Source organism: Ambystoma mexicanum, chromosome 4q (assembly GCF_040938575.1).
Source record: "Ambystoma mexicanum isolate Mex_15411 chromosome 4q, UKY_AmexF1_1, whole genome shotgun sequence".
In the NCBI taxonomy this organism is placed as follows: domain Eukaryota; kingdom Metazoa; phylum Chordata; class Amphibia; order Caudata; family Ambystomatidae; genus Ambystoma; species Ambystoma mexicanum.
The window spans coordinates 442,589,617-442,606,953 of record NC_090928.1 but is presented as its reverse complement, the minus strand read 5'-3'; the positions used below and the strand labels follow the sequence as shown (position 1 = coordinate 442,606,953).

At 45.4% G+C, this 17,337-nt stretch overlaps 1 protein-coding gene across 1 annotated transcript in view; it reads right to left on the bottom strand.

Moving 5' to 3' along the window:
• The window catches only part of USP34 (ubiquitin specific peptidase 34), a 3,618,222-nt gene that overhangs the window by 244,941 nt on the left and 3,355,944 nt on the right, over positions 1–17,337 (bottom strand). The window contains exon 71 of the mRNA XM_069608012.1: positions 1,054–1,161. Coding sequence (XP_069464113.1) covers positions 1,054–1,161 — 108 coding nt within the window. The remainder of the gene's footprint in view (positions 1–1,053; positions 1,162–17,337) is intronic.

The following is a 17,337-nucleotide window of genomic DNA, read 5'->3' as shown; positions in this document are numbered from 1 at the left end:
GGTTGCTTCCAATAACATATCAGCCAAAGGTAATGCAGACCCCAACGTAGTAGGTCAATTGTGGGAGTTCAAAATCACCACTCCAGTAGTCGTTCGCCAGGGGATATCTTGAATGAATACATCCTCTATGAGAAGGATTAGGTCCTCCAGAATTGCACTCAAAGGTGTCACCATGCCACGTTGGATTTTTCGAGTCTGGCTTCTCTGCCCTCTGCGCTTCTCCCCATGGCCTGCACAGCCTCGCTTCCTAGTTGTGTAAGTGATTATACGCATTTCAGTGCAAGTCATGTCCTTTTCTGTTACAGTCACATGTATTGCAGTTAGGTAAGTATTCATTTGCGTCTGTGTTATATTACAGGCATATCATTTTTTTTGGTGTGTCATGTTAGTTTGATAAACATTAAATATATAGTTATTCTAGTGTGTCATATTAATTTCAGCATGTGCTTTGTATTTCACAATGTTGTATATGTTATGCATATAAGTTGTTGTATTTAAAATTTGTAATTTTGACACTAAAGACTTCCAATAGACAAAGTTATCACTATGCCTCTATGAAATACCTCAGGGGAAGCAAACTTCAAAATGGAAAAAATATTCAAACAGTAGAAGAAACATTGGCAATGTCAGCAGAACTCCGGAAAAGGTGAAAAAAGAATTCTTGCAGCAGAAAAGTCAAAAAGCGTGAGATAGTGTTCTAGATAGCCATCCTTCTCTGACAAAGGAGAAACTAATTTAAATAGAATAATGAGCAGCAAGAATTCTGGGTACCCCAAGAGACAATAATGCTCTTGATTTTAAAGGGGGGGGGGCAGTCCTTGGTTTTAATTTGAGTTTTTCAAAATGTGTTTTCTTTTTATTTAGGTAAATACAATAAATAAAGAAACAAGTGTTTTAAGTTACAACACTTGTTTCTTGATTTATTTTAGTAACCTAAATAAAAAGAAACACAACAATCTTAAATAGCACAATATACATGCATTGCATGTAAATGATTTTCAGAATCATCTTTAGGTGGCTATCAGAAGTGCCTAAAAAAAATGTAATACTTACCAATGCAAGCATTTCTAAGTTCTGGAGGACTGTAAGAGTTGAGTAACGTTAAGAGCTTATGAGCAAATTCTATTCTTTCCTGCCACTGGATCAGTGCTTGTTTGACATCTGGAAGGACACAAATAATATTATGAAATACTTCATGTTTTGTTTCTTCATATTATAAGAAATAGTAATGTATCACAGTAACACATTTCTCATTAATGCCATCAACTTCTAAACAGATTTAGGACGATGTTAACTTTGCAAGCCTTGTTCAAGTTTCCAGAAGCTTTACAGCCAGGGAAAACAGAGTTGCATGCATAAACAAAACAACCTGCTATAGTAGGCATAGGGAAACTCTGGTTAACATGTATAATATCAACTTATTCAGGCTCCAATGGGTGTCTAGGAATCTGCATTGAATGTCGTTGAGACCCTCTACTCCATTGCATGGTATTAGATATGATGAGCTATACTTACTTATGGGGCTAGCTGCAAGGACGATGAGGAATCTGTAGTAGGAGAATCCATCAGAAAAAAACGGACAGAAGGTAAAAACGTGTGCTTTTAAAGGATTGCATCCTCCACAGGATTTGTCATCTTAGATAGGTTTACAAAGCGGCATGTAAAGAGAGCGAGAAAACCTCATTGTAAAACTGTTCTGCCGAAATGAGCATCCGGATTTGCTGAACAATCCAAACAATAGTGCTTAGTGTATGCAAAGAATAGCAAGTTGCCGTTTGACAGATGTCCAAGTCTGGTACTTCTCTACATCTTTATCTTTGTACCATTCCAAAAGCTTTCCCCATCAGCAGGTGCAGATCGATTTGGTGGTGGGCCTCCTGGAAGACAAGAGCACATCCAGGATGTCATCAGACAAATCCCACTCTCTGTATTTCATCCTTTCAGTAAGCAAGTATGAAGTTTGAGAGTGCTGACATTTAAATGGAGCTCGCTCCCTTCCGATTTGGTGAGAAGGTCAATCCTTGCCGGTAGCTTCCGAGTAGGGGGAATGGCCAAATGCAGAATGTCTGGTACCACATCGTCTGTCTTCAGGCTGGGGCAATCAGAATCACAGTGACCCAAATGCCTTCAACCTCCTGAGACCCATAGAGATGATGGGATTACTGGAAACACATACAGCAGATCGAAGTTCCAGTCCACAAACAATGCATTCCCCAGTGCACCTCTCAGGTGGAATTGCCTGGAGCAGGACCTCTCGCACTTCCTACTGACGCTCGGAGCAAAGAAAGTCCACTTGAGGAGTCCCCCAGAGGCTGAAAATCACATCCAAGAATTCCTGGCATAACTTCCAAAAAGGAGATGATGTTCTTTGGGGCCCAGAATCACAGATGCATTGCCTCCCCGAATAGGGGGATTGACCCCACACCACCCTTCTCGCTGTGGTAGTACATAGCCACTTTGTTGTCTGTCAGGATTAAGACACTCTTTCTAATGGAAGGTGATAAGGCTGATGAACTCCAGAAGTTTTATGTGGAATTTCCTCTCTAGTGGGGACCAGGAAGATGCATGACGCTATGAGGCAGTAAAACTGAGGCGGAAACAAAAGGCTGTTGTGGAAGATGTTGACCATTTGTTGGATGGTCAAAACCTCTGTCTGAATGGGTGTCATGGGCAACAACAATGAATAGGAAATGCTGGGTAGTGTAAGGAACTCATGGTGGCAACAGTAAAGCCAGACACAAGTGATCACAGTTCAACTATGTTTATTGAACAATTGATACAGGGTGGAAAAACTCCTAACCTAAACCTAAATCTAAGATGGGAGCAAGCTCTGACCATCAAATGAAAAATAAGGCAGTCCTAGTGGCGTTGTGTCAAAATAAATAGGGCCTATACTATAGAAAAGCCTATTGCCAATTCATTAAAACCAATTATAGAAAGAGTGTGGGATAGGGTTTCAATAAAGAAAATAAGTGTTCCAAATAATAAGTCAGGATGTGATTGCCAGGGGTTTCCCTTTCCCACGTTTTTAGCATGGGACAAGGTTGGACCTTGGAGCACAGCACACGCTCAAGCTTTATCAGCACGAGCCAACAGTTCTGTTCCAGCTATCAGGTTCTTCGATGATCAAGTCTCTTTTCATTAAAAAGACTCTTGCCTTCGCGGGCCTGATGTATTCCACAACAAACAAATTTTTAAAAAGTTAATTTCCACAGTTCACGTTGGGTGATGCTTCACCCCTGGGTCCCACTCTTCCGGGCGCCGACCCCTCACGTATCGTATTCAACCAATCAATTGAACAGCTCTTTTCTCAATGAACTTTGGGTGATAGCTTTTCACCCCTGGATTTCCCTCGACCAGGCTCAGACGCACTTGACAAGGGGGACAAAATTCACTTCCTACGGTCTTCCAATATCTGTTACTTTCACGAGTCTTAATGTCTCTTTAAACAGCACTTCAGGCTTCGTTCCTGATTGTCGGCTTTCTTCTGCCGGGTTCAATCTCGCCAACCTTTACAATACACTGTACGTTCACTAGTTTCACCAAGCGGGATTCATTTCCCTTAGCTACACAATCATCTGTAGGTCAAAGACTTTCGACAGTAGAGAGGATTTTACAAGACCCCGGTATGACCACTTTGACCTCTTTCCAAGGGGTTCTGGTAGTTTCTACCATGGGGTAATCGCCCAGAGTTTCCTGCCTGAGCACCCACGTGGTGACGGTCTCTTCTGTTGCTGGTTTTCCCCCCCTCGATCCTCAATCATATCTTCAAGCCTTTCAATGTTTAAATTAGTCGTTGGCTACTTTTCGTTCAACACAGTTCGGTTTCTTATCGATTCTCCCCTCAACTCACCGGCTGGGATGAACCGCTTGCCTTTCTTTATCCTTGGAGTCAAGGTTGGTACCGCTGAGAACAGCGTCCTTCCCCGACTTGGTTATCAGCGGAGGAGGGTCTTGTGTACCGTAGACATCTTCTGCAACACACTCTGGCTATTGTTTGCAGTCTTAACTGTCCGTCTGCAGAGATTTCACAGGCCTAGATCGGAAAGGGCAAGGTTACTTCTCTCCTTGTCACCCTCTCGGTATTCGCTGTCTTTCGCCTCCTCTTTAACTGCTGTGCTGAGTTTGCTCTCACGTCGTGCGGTCTGCCTTACTTGTCTTGTGCTCCACCTTTAATCCTTGTGGGGAAGGGAAAGGGGCGTCAGGTGTGTGTGATTCTGGTCAATTGCCTGACTTTGTCCGACCCTTGTATTGGGACATACCAGGTAAACGGCTCTGGAGTTAGTCCATTGTCTTCCATGTTGTGTGAAAATGTTTGATCGGGAAAGGGGGGTGTTTGGAATATCCTACGTTGAAGGATGGGGAAAAGGTGTTGAAATAAGGGGGATACTGCATCTCGCCCATCTGTGTCCCACTCGCACTCCCCAAGGAACCACCATCCAGGTGATCCTCCCTCACTGGTCCACCCCCAGGGACTGGATCCAATAGCGTTGGCCGTGTCCTGGCCACTTGGAGACAGATCCCTGGGTACTTACTATGGAGACACCTTCGGGTATCTCACAAGAGTTAGCGTATGGTACTTCTTTAAGTTTAGCAAGATGCCCAGGCTCCGCAGTAGTTGGCAGGTGCGGCCCAGGTGTTCTGATGCCATTTCAGGAGAACTGGCTCAAATGAGCCAGTCCAGTTATGGAAAGATGTGGACCATCTACCTCAAGACAAGTGGCCACAACTTGCAGCACCTTGGTGAAGACCATTGGTGTCGAAGTAAGGTCAAAGGAGATCACTCTGCTAGCGGATGTTCCCCACGACGAACCTCCGGGCACACGAAAGTAGGTGTCCTGAAAGTCTAGTGACACAAACCAGTCCTGGGATTGGAAAGCCTGGAGTATCTAGGATAGACTGAAATTTCCCAACTTGTCCTTGCAAAGGAACTTGTTCAGCAGCCTCAGATCGAAGATGGGGCACTGGACCCCATCATTCTTCAATAGGAGAAAATAATGGTAACACTACCCCCCTGCCTCTTTCTGAGCTTTGAACCAGGTCGAAGGCTGTTTCTCTGAAAAAGAAGAACAAATAACTTAACTTTGTAAGCAGCGCCTCTCTATCAGGCCCGAAAGTGATGTCATGCGTACATATACTCTAAGCCATTGGTGCCAACTTCCTCAGTTACACCTGTTTGCACATGCCATTGCGAGGAGAATTACAAAGGGGAGAAGAAGAAATCAATACATTCCAATCAGACTCATCCAATTAGAGAGTTACAGTGGAATGAGGGAGGGTGATGAGTGATCTGAGGGACGCATTGACAAATTAATTGGAAAGACATTACAGAAAGTAAGTAATTTGTTCTTCCAATGAATAAGTTCCTTCCACAGATAACTAATTTTTAAAAGTCTCCAGAAGCTGTGCCGCTGAGGAGGAGGTGGGTAATCAAGAGGAAAGAGTAGGTTTTGCGAACACTGACCTGCCCACCTTACAGTTCTCTCCAAACCAAAGAGTCAAGGTTAAAGAGTGACTGCTTGGCAAATAGCTGACAAGGGCCCCTCTCTTTCTAAGGCGGATGTAACTGCCTTTCTCATGGCAGAATGATGCCTCAGGCCTTAAGGAACCTCTTTATGAGCCATTTATAGCACGTTTTGCTGCATAACAAAATCCATATTGAGATGGAGAAATGTCCTACTGGTAATTTTTTTCTTTGGATTCTTCTCCCTGCTCTGCATTTTTTCATCAGGGGGCATAGTGCAGCTTGGTGTCATCCCTCGCCCATGTAATGCCTTGACAGCGATATCAGTGGTACATATATCACATAACTACGCCCCCAAAACTCAGTCACCTATCTTTCCCGTGCCCCCCTGTGCTCAGAAGCCATGGAGAAGAATCCAACAGAATTCGTCAAAGAAAAAGCCAAAAACCTGCTGGTGTTTTTTGGAGCGAAGAACAGCCAATATTACACGATGTGTATAACACATGTGCGTTTTCTTTTGGTTTTAAACACAGGGCATCACCAACCTTACATTGTCATCCCACAAAGTAAGAAGTAATTGGGAACAAAGACCAGCCAATTTCATAGCTGGGCAGGCTGGGAGGGTGATGAGGAACCCATGGGAGAATAATCAATTGAAAGAACATTACTGGTAAATTATTTCTCCTTCTATGGATTGAATAATGCATTTTCCGGCAGACTCATCTGATAAGACCCCCAAATCAGTATATTATTCGGAGGCAGGATGAAAGTCTAAACCAGAAAGCTTTGTAATACCGCTTACCCAAACCAGGCCTTAGCCCATGAAGCGATGACCAAGTCGGTGCTTGGCAGATCTCCTTCACTGGCACTTCCCTTTGCAGATTAGAAGAGGTTGCCATGCCCCAAGTGGAGTTTACCCTGATGCCTGAAGGCAGATCCTTCCCTGTCCTTTCATAGCATTAGGCAATGAAGAGGACAATGCAGTGAGAAATCATCTCTTTAGACCTGGCCAGTACATTCCCCGAATGCGAGAAGGCAATGAATGACTGATCATCTCCCCTGAAATCAGCTATCCTTGGCAAATACAAGCTCAGCACCCTCTTGTGCAGCCTCTCCTCTTCATTGTAAGGGTGAGGTGGCTGATAAAACACTGGCAATTCAATGCCCTGTGAGATGTGAAATTCTGAATGTCGATTTGCAAGAAAGAGCCTGCAGCTCGCTTGCACGTCTTGCCAACGTGATTGTCACCAAAAAGGCCATTTATGGGTAAGCAACATGATAGAAAGCATGAGCTCAAACAAAGTCACCATCAAAAAGGTAAGAACCAAATTCAGGTCCAAAGCCAGAACCACAAAAGGCTTTGGCGGAAACTTAGTTACTAGGTCATTCAGAAATTGGGCCATCACCGGGATTGAAAATAAATAACCTTGAACCGATGACCTCTAAAACAAGGACGAAGCCTCTCGCAGTGAGAAAGATGCTAGGTCGAAACATGTGTTGGCAATTCTTGACATGCAAATGGCATACATTTAATATGCAACTGTACACAAGTTTGTCTGCCCAACTCAGGCAGCTACTGTGACCTGACCAACACACCATTAAAATCGACTAGCTTTAACATCTAACTGTGTCCAGCAGTTCTTAGAGATTCATTCTTGGGTACTACCATACCACATGGCAATTGCCATATCTAGCGCCATTGTAACCAAGGTTCCAAACCCAATTCTCCATTTTCACAATCAGTGGGAGTTAAAGGAGCTCTGTCCCACTGGAACCTTAACACCAGGCTGCAGGAAGAGCATAGGTCAACCTAGGGATAGATCAGCGCGGGGGTCCACTCTTCCTACAAGCTCCTACCATCCCTAGTACTTCATTTAAATGTAATTCTGCACAGCACTCTAAAATGTGCAAAGTGAAGCCAGCAACTGGAAAAATTATTCATTTTAATCCTTCTAAAAGGGATTTTTCAAAGTAGATCACAAGTAAAACGTGTCCTTGTAATCTGTACAGGGAAAACGAGTGGTCAGTGCTAACAAGATGTCACCAAATTGGCAATAGAAATATCTGCAGGGACGTGATAAGTGCATGGCCTTTAGATAGGGATGGTGTCTGTCGCTTAACTGCAGACAGAGTATGTATCAGCTGAAATGACATTGGTAATAGAGAATTAGTCAATAAAACTATTTATTTTTGTATTTGTTGCAGCGCACTGAACATTTCGTTATCTAGGCGCAAGTTACATTGGGCGAGGAGACATGTAAAGTACAGTGGAGAGGGGGAAAAAGAGGTGTCAGGTATGAATCGGTTCTAACAAACATGGATACAACTCTCCATTTGGGAGAGTTGCAGGAGCGGAGTGTCTTATAGCAGGGTGCTTTAGGATAAATGCCAGGTTTTCAGGTTTTTCCTAAAGGTCCAGTAAGAAGGCTCTTTTCTCAGGGTGATGGGGAGATTGGTCCAGAGATTTGCAGCAATGACAGGAAAGCTCAATCCTTTTGCAGTCTTTAGAGTGAAGTTAGGTACTCTTAGGAAGTGACAGTTTGTGGATCTTAGTAGGCGTGGTGGGGTGTATTTTTCCACACAACATGAGATGTAAGCCGGGGCAGTGTTGGTGAGGCACCTGTGTGCGATGGAGTCTTGAATTTGATCCGCTCACGGAATCGGAAGCCAGTGGGCATTTCTTCTGGCTTCTGACACATGGTCGTGCTTGCACAAGCGTAGGGAGGCCGAAGGGCAGTATTTTGAATAGTTTGCAGATGCACAACTATCGCTCAGAAGTGCCTGCAAAGAGGGCTTTGCAGTAGTCCAGTTTGGCTACGGTGATGTCTCTGGTGAGGCGGTTGTTTGTGGTGAGGAAGGGCTTGCTGGCATTGAGTAGTTTGGCGGTATAAGCAGCAGAAGAGGAGATGGCATGTATTTGACGCAAGAGGTCGTGGGTAGCATCTAGGTAGATGCCCAAGGTTTTGGCTGCAGGTGAGGGTTGGAACAGGTTTCCGTCAATGTTGAAGGCTTTGTAAGCTGGATCCATGTTGCAGAGTGTGGTGTGCAAGCCTATGATGAGGATCTTGGTTTTGTCGTCATTTAGACATAGCAGGTGGGTCACCATCCAGTTCTGGATGATGCCGTAGACTGAAATAATGTCTGCGACGACTTAGTGGTAGGTGCCTGAGAGAGGGAGGAGGATTTGGGTGTCATCGGCATAATTTGTGTAAAACATGCAGAGGACATCCAAGTGGTCAAAGAGGGGTTTTGTATAAATGTTATACAAAGTGGGGGAGATGCACGATCCTTGTAGGACACTGCAGATTACTGGCGTGGGTGGGAAAACATGATCATCTATGAAGACCCAAGAGGATCTGTCTGCCAAGAAGGACCTGTTCCAGTCTGCAGCTGCAGGGGAGAAGTTGGCTGTTGTGGTGAGGTGGTTGCTGAGTGTCTGGTGGTCATCAAGGTCAAATGCTGTGGGTAAGTCCGGCATGAGGAGCAGGGAATATTTGGCAGTGTTTCTGATGTCATCCAATTCGTTTTTCACATCCAGCAAGGCGGTTTCAGTTCTGCGCCTTGGGCGGAAGCCCGATTGACCGATGCCCAGGATGTGGTTATCCTTGAGGTATTGTTGGACCTCGAGGTATTGTTGGACCTGGATGTAGGCTGCGCAGTAGAGGATTTTTAGGTTGAAGGGTACGGTAGTAAAAAAGCGGTAGTTTGTAGGGATGGTGGGGTCCAGAGACTTTTTTTTATAGCAACGGGAGGATCCACACTTCTATCAAGGAAGCTGGGACCATTTTTATGGCGAAGGACGAGTTGATTATTGGTGCGATGATGGCTGTGATGCACAGTCTTTGACAATGGGAGCAGGGCATGCATCTCCTTTGCAGCGCGAGGGCTTGAGGCTTTTGAGAATGTTATCAACTTTGAGTTCTGATACAGGGAGGAAGTCGAATGGAGGGGTGGGTGGGATGAGGGGTGCTGTGGGAGGTTTGGCACAAATGGCCAGTTGTTGGGCACGGATTTTCTCCTGGATGGAGGAGATTTTTCTCATAAGGGCTTCTTGCACCTTGATGCACCAAATGTCATATACTGTGAGGTCTGTGGGAGGGGTTTTCTCCTGGATGGAGGACATTTTTCTCATAAGCGCTTCTTGCACCTTGATGCATCAAATGTCATATACAGTGAGGTCTGTGGTAGGGGTGACTGGAGACTCAAGTTCATGCAGGGATTATAAAGAGTTCACGAGTGTTAGATTTTGCGTTTTCTATTCTTGTGTTGTAGCGACTGGCTTTGGCGGTATGTATCGCTCTTTTTTAGTCTTTAGCGAGGGAGGTGAACTGTGCTTTGATGGCTAAGGAGGGGTCTTTTCTCCAGGCTGTTTCTGCAGCGTGTTTCTTGGCGCAGGAAGCAAGGAGCTCAGGGTGAACCAAGAGTTCTTCTTTAGAGTGGGTTTGGCTTTGCGCTGGTTAAGCGTGGCAAGTGCGTCAACCTCTTGTGCTATAGTGCCGTAGTAGAGATTGTCAAGGGCCTCTGGGTTAGTTGCTATGTTGGTCAGGTTCTTGAGGTCTGTGAGGAGGAGTATAAGGCGGTCCTTGTTGAGGTTATTGGAGCAGCGTGCTAGGGCTCCTTGTTTCACTGGGTGACCAGGGCTGGGAAGCTTGTTGATGGGGATGTCAAAGGAGATGGTAGAGCTGGCCAGGTTGCAATTGAGATCAGCAATCCAGTCGAGGGTGCAACCCTGGATGTGGGTAGGTTAAAATGTCTGCTATGCGAAGCCATCATGGTAAAGGGCTGTGGCTAGGCTTTTTGCATGTGAGTGTGCGGGGAGGTTGAGGCTTAGGTTGAGGTCTCTTAGGAGTTCAGCTTGATGGTGGGATTGATGGTTTGCATGAGGTCCTCCTCAAAGGATATCATGGTGACTGGTGGGCGGTAGATGAGGCAGAGACTGACCGTGTTGGTTGGCGAAAGAGAGAGCTTGGTAGAGAGCATTTCACATTTTATGATTGGACAAGTGTTAATGACTCTAATGGCGAGGGTGTTTTTAGGATTGGCAAAGGGGAGGATTGGTTGGGAGCGAGAGACAGGAAAAGCCATTAGATCATACATATTGAATTCAACATTCCAAAGTCAAAGAAAATGTAAAACATATGTGCCCATATATCAAAAAAGTATTTTGTTCTGAAGATCATTCGTCCCAATAAAGTTTAAACAAAGATGGAAATCTAGACCATCCTCTGGACTCCTTCATGGATAATTACTACCATTAGTGTCTCGGTTATATCCCTCTTACGAGTGCCCTGCTTAATGTCGCTAGCTAAGTTAGTGTGCCTGTGAATACCCACTGCATGGTAATTTAATTGTGGAGTACTCACCCAGTCTACTTGACTAAAAACTCAGTCCAAGCAACAATGCATATCGTTTTCAAATTATTTAAGGGTTTGTTCCCTTTACCCTACAACAAATATTATACATTAATTTATCATCATTCTATCTCCAGTTAAGCGTTCTAAAAATGTGCCACTAATATAGTGCAGTGACACTAGAGGGACTGGTTCAACACTTGAGGGCTCTATCTACTTAGCTTACCTTTTCAGAATTGACAGCCAATTCTCGTGGCGTCCTGCGATTTTAACCGCAAGTGCGATTTTTATCTCGTTATATACAGGTAAACAATCGGTAACGTCACACACGTTGCGTGCAACGTTATCGCGTACCACGGCCATCATTGGGATTCATTGCCATTGGATCCCATCCTAGCGTGCATCTTCTATCCCAAAATTGGGCCACCACTAAAGCTCATTCAGTATTCACTATCTTCATAATATTCAATTCTGGAATTGTGTCCTACCACTTAAAGATGGAACTGAATGCTTCTGCATTATTTTTCATTTGGTGTCTACATAATGAACTTGCATAATTTGTACTTTGACTATCACATTTCTGAAACGGATTGCAGCACTTAGCATTGGTTTCCATTGCAGTTGCCTTTGGGGATTTTGCAGGTTTATTAGTAATTAAATGCATTTGCCTTACAAGATTGCTTTTCTCTAGCATTGAGACAGAGATACATATTCTTGGTTTAGTTCACCGTAGAGAATAGGTAGCAAGCAGCATTTTGCATGCTTCCTGGTGTTTTGAATTTACTATGGTGTGATCTCTGCATTTCCAAGAGATTAGCCTTGCACAACTGGGGGCACTGATGAATGGAGCAGTTATTGTGCATTGATATAATGAAGTGAGTTTTTATTTTCAGAATGAAATGTGAACTGTGAATTGTGAACTATACGCTGGGAAAAGTTGGATTAAGAGTTACTGTATTGTGGCATTTAAGGAGTAAGCTGAGAGATTGTTTTTTAGTTTTTATAATAAAACATATTAAAGTACATATTAAGGGTTAGTGCATTCATTTGAGTCCATATTCAACATTTGAGAAATGTTTATACTCATATGACAATTTGATATGCCCTGTATTCTGGTTAATTACTGTTTTGTTCACGGCACGCACAATATTTGAGGTGACACATTAGGGACTCTGTCACACACGGACAGCGCCAATTAAGGGTTGCATGTGCTTAGGTGGGAGAAGGGAATATTCCTGCTATGAGATGAAATGCTAACTGCACCCACAAACTCACAATTATTTGTAGTTGCAGGCACGGAAAGGGTTGTGCTCATAGGAATAGCAGAGACGTTTTCCAGAATCTATGTCATACCTGTGCTGCATGTGTCCTTAGAAATAGGGTGCTAGGTTTTTCCTGATGTCCAGGTGGGGAAATTCTGCGTAAGAGCCAGCACTTCCTAAGCTAGCCGAGTATTTTCAAGGAAAACACGATGTGAGAAGCAACAGGATGACTGTTATCGGGGGAAATGAGTAATGGAGGTCGAAGAACTACTGCACCAAATATGTGTCTCCTAATGCCCCCTATGGGAAATTCCCTCGAGCAGAACTGCTTGCATTTCATGTTGGCCCTCGTGGCAAACAGGTCTACCAATGAGGTTCCCCACTGGGAGAAGATCTCTGCAATGACCTCAGGGGAATATCTCCCAATCCTGAGAGACAGTGTTCTACCTGCTTGCTCAGAGTGTCCGCCAACCCGTACTCTTCTCCTGTCAGATGGGCTGAAGAAGCTGAGATTTTGTTTTCCAACGGCCAGAACCATAGTTGCATGGCCTCCCTCCATAGAGGCAGAAACTGTACATCCACTGCTTGTTGAGGTAATGCATTGCCGCTGTGTTGTCCGTCAGAATCAGGACATGCGTCCCCATGAGGGATGGCACGAAAGCCATGAGGAGCCTGTTTATGTGCCAACCGCGCAGCACTGGAGACCAAAGGAAAGTCCGTTCACTTGCAGATCCCCACATTGAGTGCTCCAGCCCTATAGGGATGCATCCGTGACCACTACACCTGGGATGATGGTGGGCAAAAGGGTTCCCCCGCCATCATGCAGTCCCTGCTGGCCCACCAAGAGAGGTCAGTGTCCACTGACCTTGAGACTTCGAGGACGTCCTTCATGTTGTTCAAGTATTGGGTCCATTGATCTCTAAATAACCATTGAAGGGACTGCATCTGCAGTCTGGCCTTTGGCACCAGAACAATGCAGGAAGCCATAAGGCTAAAAAGGTGGGGGTGGGGGAGGGGGAGCCGCTGGGAGACTGTTGTGGTTCTGGAAAAGTGTGACAATCTACCTGATACTGGTGACTTCCTCCAGGGGTATGGGGGACCCTTCCCTGCCCAGGTGTCCAGGACTGCACCCATGTATTGGAGCTTCAGAGTTCGTGTAACATGGGACTTTTGGAAATTCAGGGAGAAGTCCAAACCATGAAGCAGAGAACAGGTTTCATTCAGCTACGGCAATACCTGTTCCAGAGACTTTCCTTGGATCAGCAGTCTTCCAGTTAAGGGAACATGTGGACACTGGAATTCATTAAGTGAGCTGCAACAACTACCATCAACTTGGTGAAAACCCTGGGGGCGGAGATTAGGACTAATGCGAGCACTCTGAACTGATAGTGGATGTCCCCAATGATGAACCTCAGGAACCGCCTATGCTTTCGATGGATCATCACATGGAAATAGGCGTCCTGAAGGCCCAGCAACAGTAACCAGTCCTGGAGATTTAGAGCGTGGATAATTTTCCTCAGCCTCACCATGCTGAACTTGGTCTTCCTCAGGAAATTGTTCAAGGCCCTGAGGTACAGGATGGGATGAGTCCTCCCCCTTTCTTGGGTACCATGAAATAGCGAGAATACTAGCCTGACGCTCCGTTAGGAAATATTTCTTTTTTAGCAACTTTCCCTCCATAGCTCCTATGGGTACCCAATCTTTTTGCTTTGTTTCTGAACCTGTTTTGAATTTCTGAAGGAAGTAAAGCATTCAGATTCACTTCCCTCATCTTTTTCTCATTTATTATGCGAACTGATCAGCCCTTCAGACTATCAATACTGGGAAACTATGTTTCACTGTTGCTGTTTGTGACTTTTTAAAATTGCACACAGCATCTTATAATGCAGTGCAATGGGATACTTTTGTATCACCCTGGCATTTTGCACTTGGGATGTCTGGTTACTTATAAATGTGCCTAAAGACAAGCCGGTGGCAGCAGATACATTTTTGCATTATTTTTTGTGTGCCCATTCGAGTTTACCGTGTATGGCTACTAAATGTGGCCAGTACCCCAAAATGGCTGTGCCACAGGATTTTCGCTTGTTCCTTGGCCATATTGCAGTTTGGCCTTCTTACGGCATTGCCAGGTCAGGAAATCCCATAGAAGGTCATTCACTTGCCCAGGAAAGTAAGAGAGTGTGAGAGAGAGTGTGAGAGAGAGTGTGAGAGAGAGTGTGAGAGAGAGAGAGTGTGAGAGAGAGAGTGTGAGAGAGAGAGAGAGTGTGAGTGTGTGTGTGTGTGTGTGTGTGCGCGCGTTTTCCTCAGAGAGTGGGATACCGGATGGTGAGACGCAGCATCCCTCTCTTCCCTGTAACACACCTTTATCCCATTCTATCCGATGGGATATTTAGAAACTTAATCCCCCCCCCCCCCTGCATGAAACGTTCTCACGGACAGCCCACTCTGGGAGTTAACAGACTCACACTCAAGCCGTGTACATGACATGTCCCAATTCTATGGTCAGGCGAGGTCAGGCAGTTATTGACAATCACACACACCTGACTTCTATTACACTTCCCCACACAGATAAAAGGCGGACCACAAGAGCACACTCTGAGCAAGGCAAAACACACAAAGGTACAGCAGTTTCGAGTTGGCAGTTGAACAAGGGGGAAACGATGGCCAGGCACGAGGTTCGTGAGAGAGGCAACACCCTTGACCTGATTAACAGGAAGCCTTTACTTTCAAAAAACCTTCAAGGCAGAAAACGTAAAAACAGGAAACAAGGCTAAAAAATCCTGCACTGTGTGTCAGAGATATCGAGAATCCTCCCGCGTAACTGAGCAAGGCAGGGAGAAGCAGCAGATGCTGTGGTATCATCTTTGGCCTCAAGAACAAAGAAGCGACAGAGAACAACAAAGCCGGTGGGTTGGGGAGACCTGTCTGTGTTGAAGTCAAGATTGCAAGCAGCAACATTGTAAAGTGAGCACTGGAAGGAACATTGTTAAACGCGTGTGATGAAAGACGCGAGTGAAGCTAAATTGCTAGTGAATATTTGAACATTAGAAGAACACAATAACACTGACAGAGTGGTCCGGGACTGTGAATGTGCTCAATTGAAGGTCTCTGTACGGTATCTTGACGAAAGGAAACAAAAGCCGAAGATCGGTGTGAAGTGAATCAAAGTGTTCATGGGACGGTTTAAGCAAAACCCATTGCACACTCAAAAGTCTTTGATTCAGGTATTAAAAAGGGGATCTGAGCCCGGGCGAGGAGGAGGGGCATCCATGGTCCGGGCCCGAACGAGGGAGTCCAAATTGTGAACATTGTAGAAAAGGGGTATGAGCCCGGACTAGGGGAACTCGTGGTCTCAGCACGAAGGAGGGAGACCAGTCGAACTTATGAAAGTGAAACCTTGACAAGGGAAAGGACATTGGCCCTCATTACGACCCTGGCGGAAATGGAAAAACGATGGGGGAAATGCAATACCGCCATCGAATACCGCCCGTTGCGATTATGACCCGTCACCGTAAAGTACGATGCCATTAGCGACACCGTAGTGAACGCCAACGCTAACTGCACCAAGTACGCGCACGCGCGCACTGCAAAACCGTAATGACCACCATGGCGCAACGGTACGGGAATTCTGACCCTAGCGGACATGTACCTAACGCCATCAAGCATGGCGGAAAGTACCATTCCGCCATGGAGAGAAGTACGGCATCGCAAACCAACCGTAAAAGGCCTTACTGAGTGCCTGTACACCACTCCCTGGCCACATTGCACAACTCCACGTAGGTGCAATGAAGTAAAACAATGCAACCAGTGAAATGTACAAGTCACCCATGCATGCCAACCAACAAATGAATGTAGGGGCTCCAAGTGCCTTGTGAGTGGCCATCCATATTAGCCATGGCACCATTGCCGTACTGATGCAGCACAGGCATGTGAAGCTCCAAGTACAGCAACATCAACTGAAAACTGAGACAAACAAAAACAGGCCCCCCATCGCTTGACACCAGTGCAAGGCAACATACAAAGCAGTATCCTGAGTGAGACTGCACCAGCCCTGTACTCCTGCCAGTAAACAAACCAACCAGCAGCATAAGCATGTACCACACAAGTTGGCAGAGTGACTGAGCAGCCAGGCACATCTCAAGAGGGGCCAATGGGAGCAGCAGGGCACAGATGGCACGAATACAGAAGCCATTCCAATGGACATGACCTCAGTCTCCCTCAAAGAAACGCACGCAAACACAGGCACCTGTGACCAGCCATATTCAGAAAATCACATCATTCCACCAATCCACCTGGCTGACCGGCATCTGTTACACAAAAGCCAATCCCCCTCCCATGAGCATGACATCATTAAAACAGTCATAATGGCAGCCCCTATCCCTGACCTTACTGGCCTTCGTAGGCAAACGCGCCCAGTACAGTACCACGCAACTATGCTCAGAAGGCCGAACCCAAAGCAGATCTCCTCACAATACATCGCTCCACAAATAGGAATATGCTACATAACTTGCAAAGAATAACGCTACAAGGTCAATATCATAATCAAAATTTAATGCACAACAAAATCACCCGGGCCATACAGCTATTAGGTCATGAACTCCAAATCATATCTCATAATTGTGGGCTGTATCCGCAATAAATGACCAGCTTCTTCTTGTGTGACGCCCTGTTCCTCCATGGTACACAGGGGCTACATCCACGTTCAAAAAGGCAACATGGAAGCGCCTATAACCGCAGGGCCGTCCCATTAGGTAGCCACTAGTCCAGCTGAAAGCTCGAAATGTTGCTCCTAGCCACTAGTACTGCATAAGGGCATGTGGGCCATTGGCGATCGTCCCATAAAATCGTAATGGTGCTCCACTGATTAACACGAAGCAGCAGGTGTCGGGAGTAAAAGCCATCTGCAGGAGTGGCATACAGATGGCAGCGGCAAAAGGGGAGGAGATACCTGTCACCCAAATGAAACGAAAAAGAATAGTATGGGCATCTGAACTCCATTTGAATTACTCACTCCAAAGATCACACTAAATCCACAGCCATATGCATGCTAGCCCACTCAAAAGGATTATTCGCACCCAATAATCACTTGCGAATCATAACCATATAAATCGAGGTGAAAACACTATTACAAACGAGTGTTTGTGTGCATGCGTCTGTTAAAACAGAATCCATTAGATGGGATTAGTAACATGCATAGACACAAATGTTTGAAGGCGCATCGAGACAGGGAGGGTTCAACAAGGACAGATAGACGATGGTC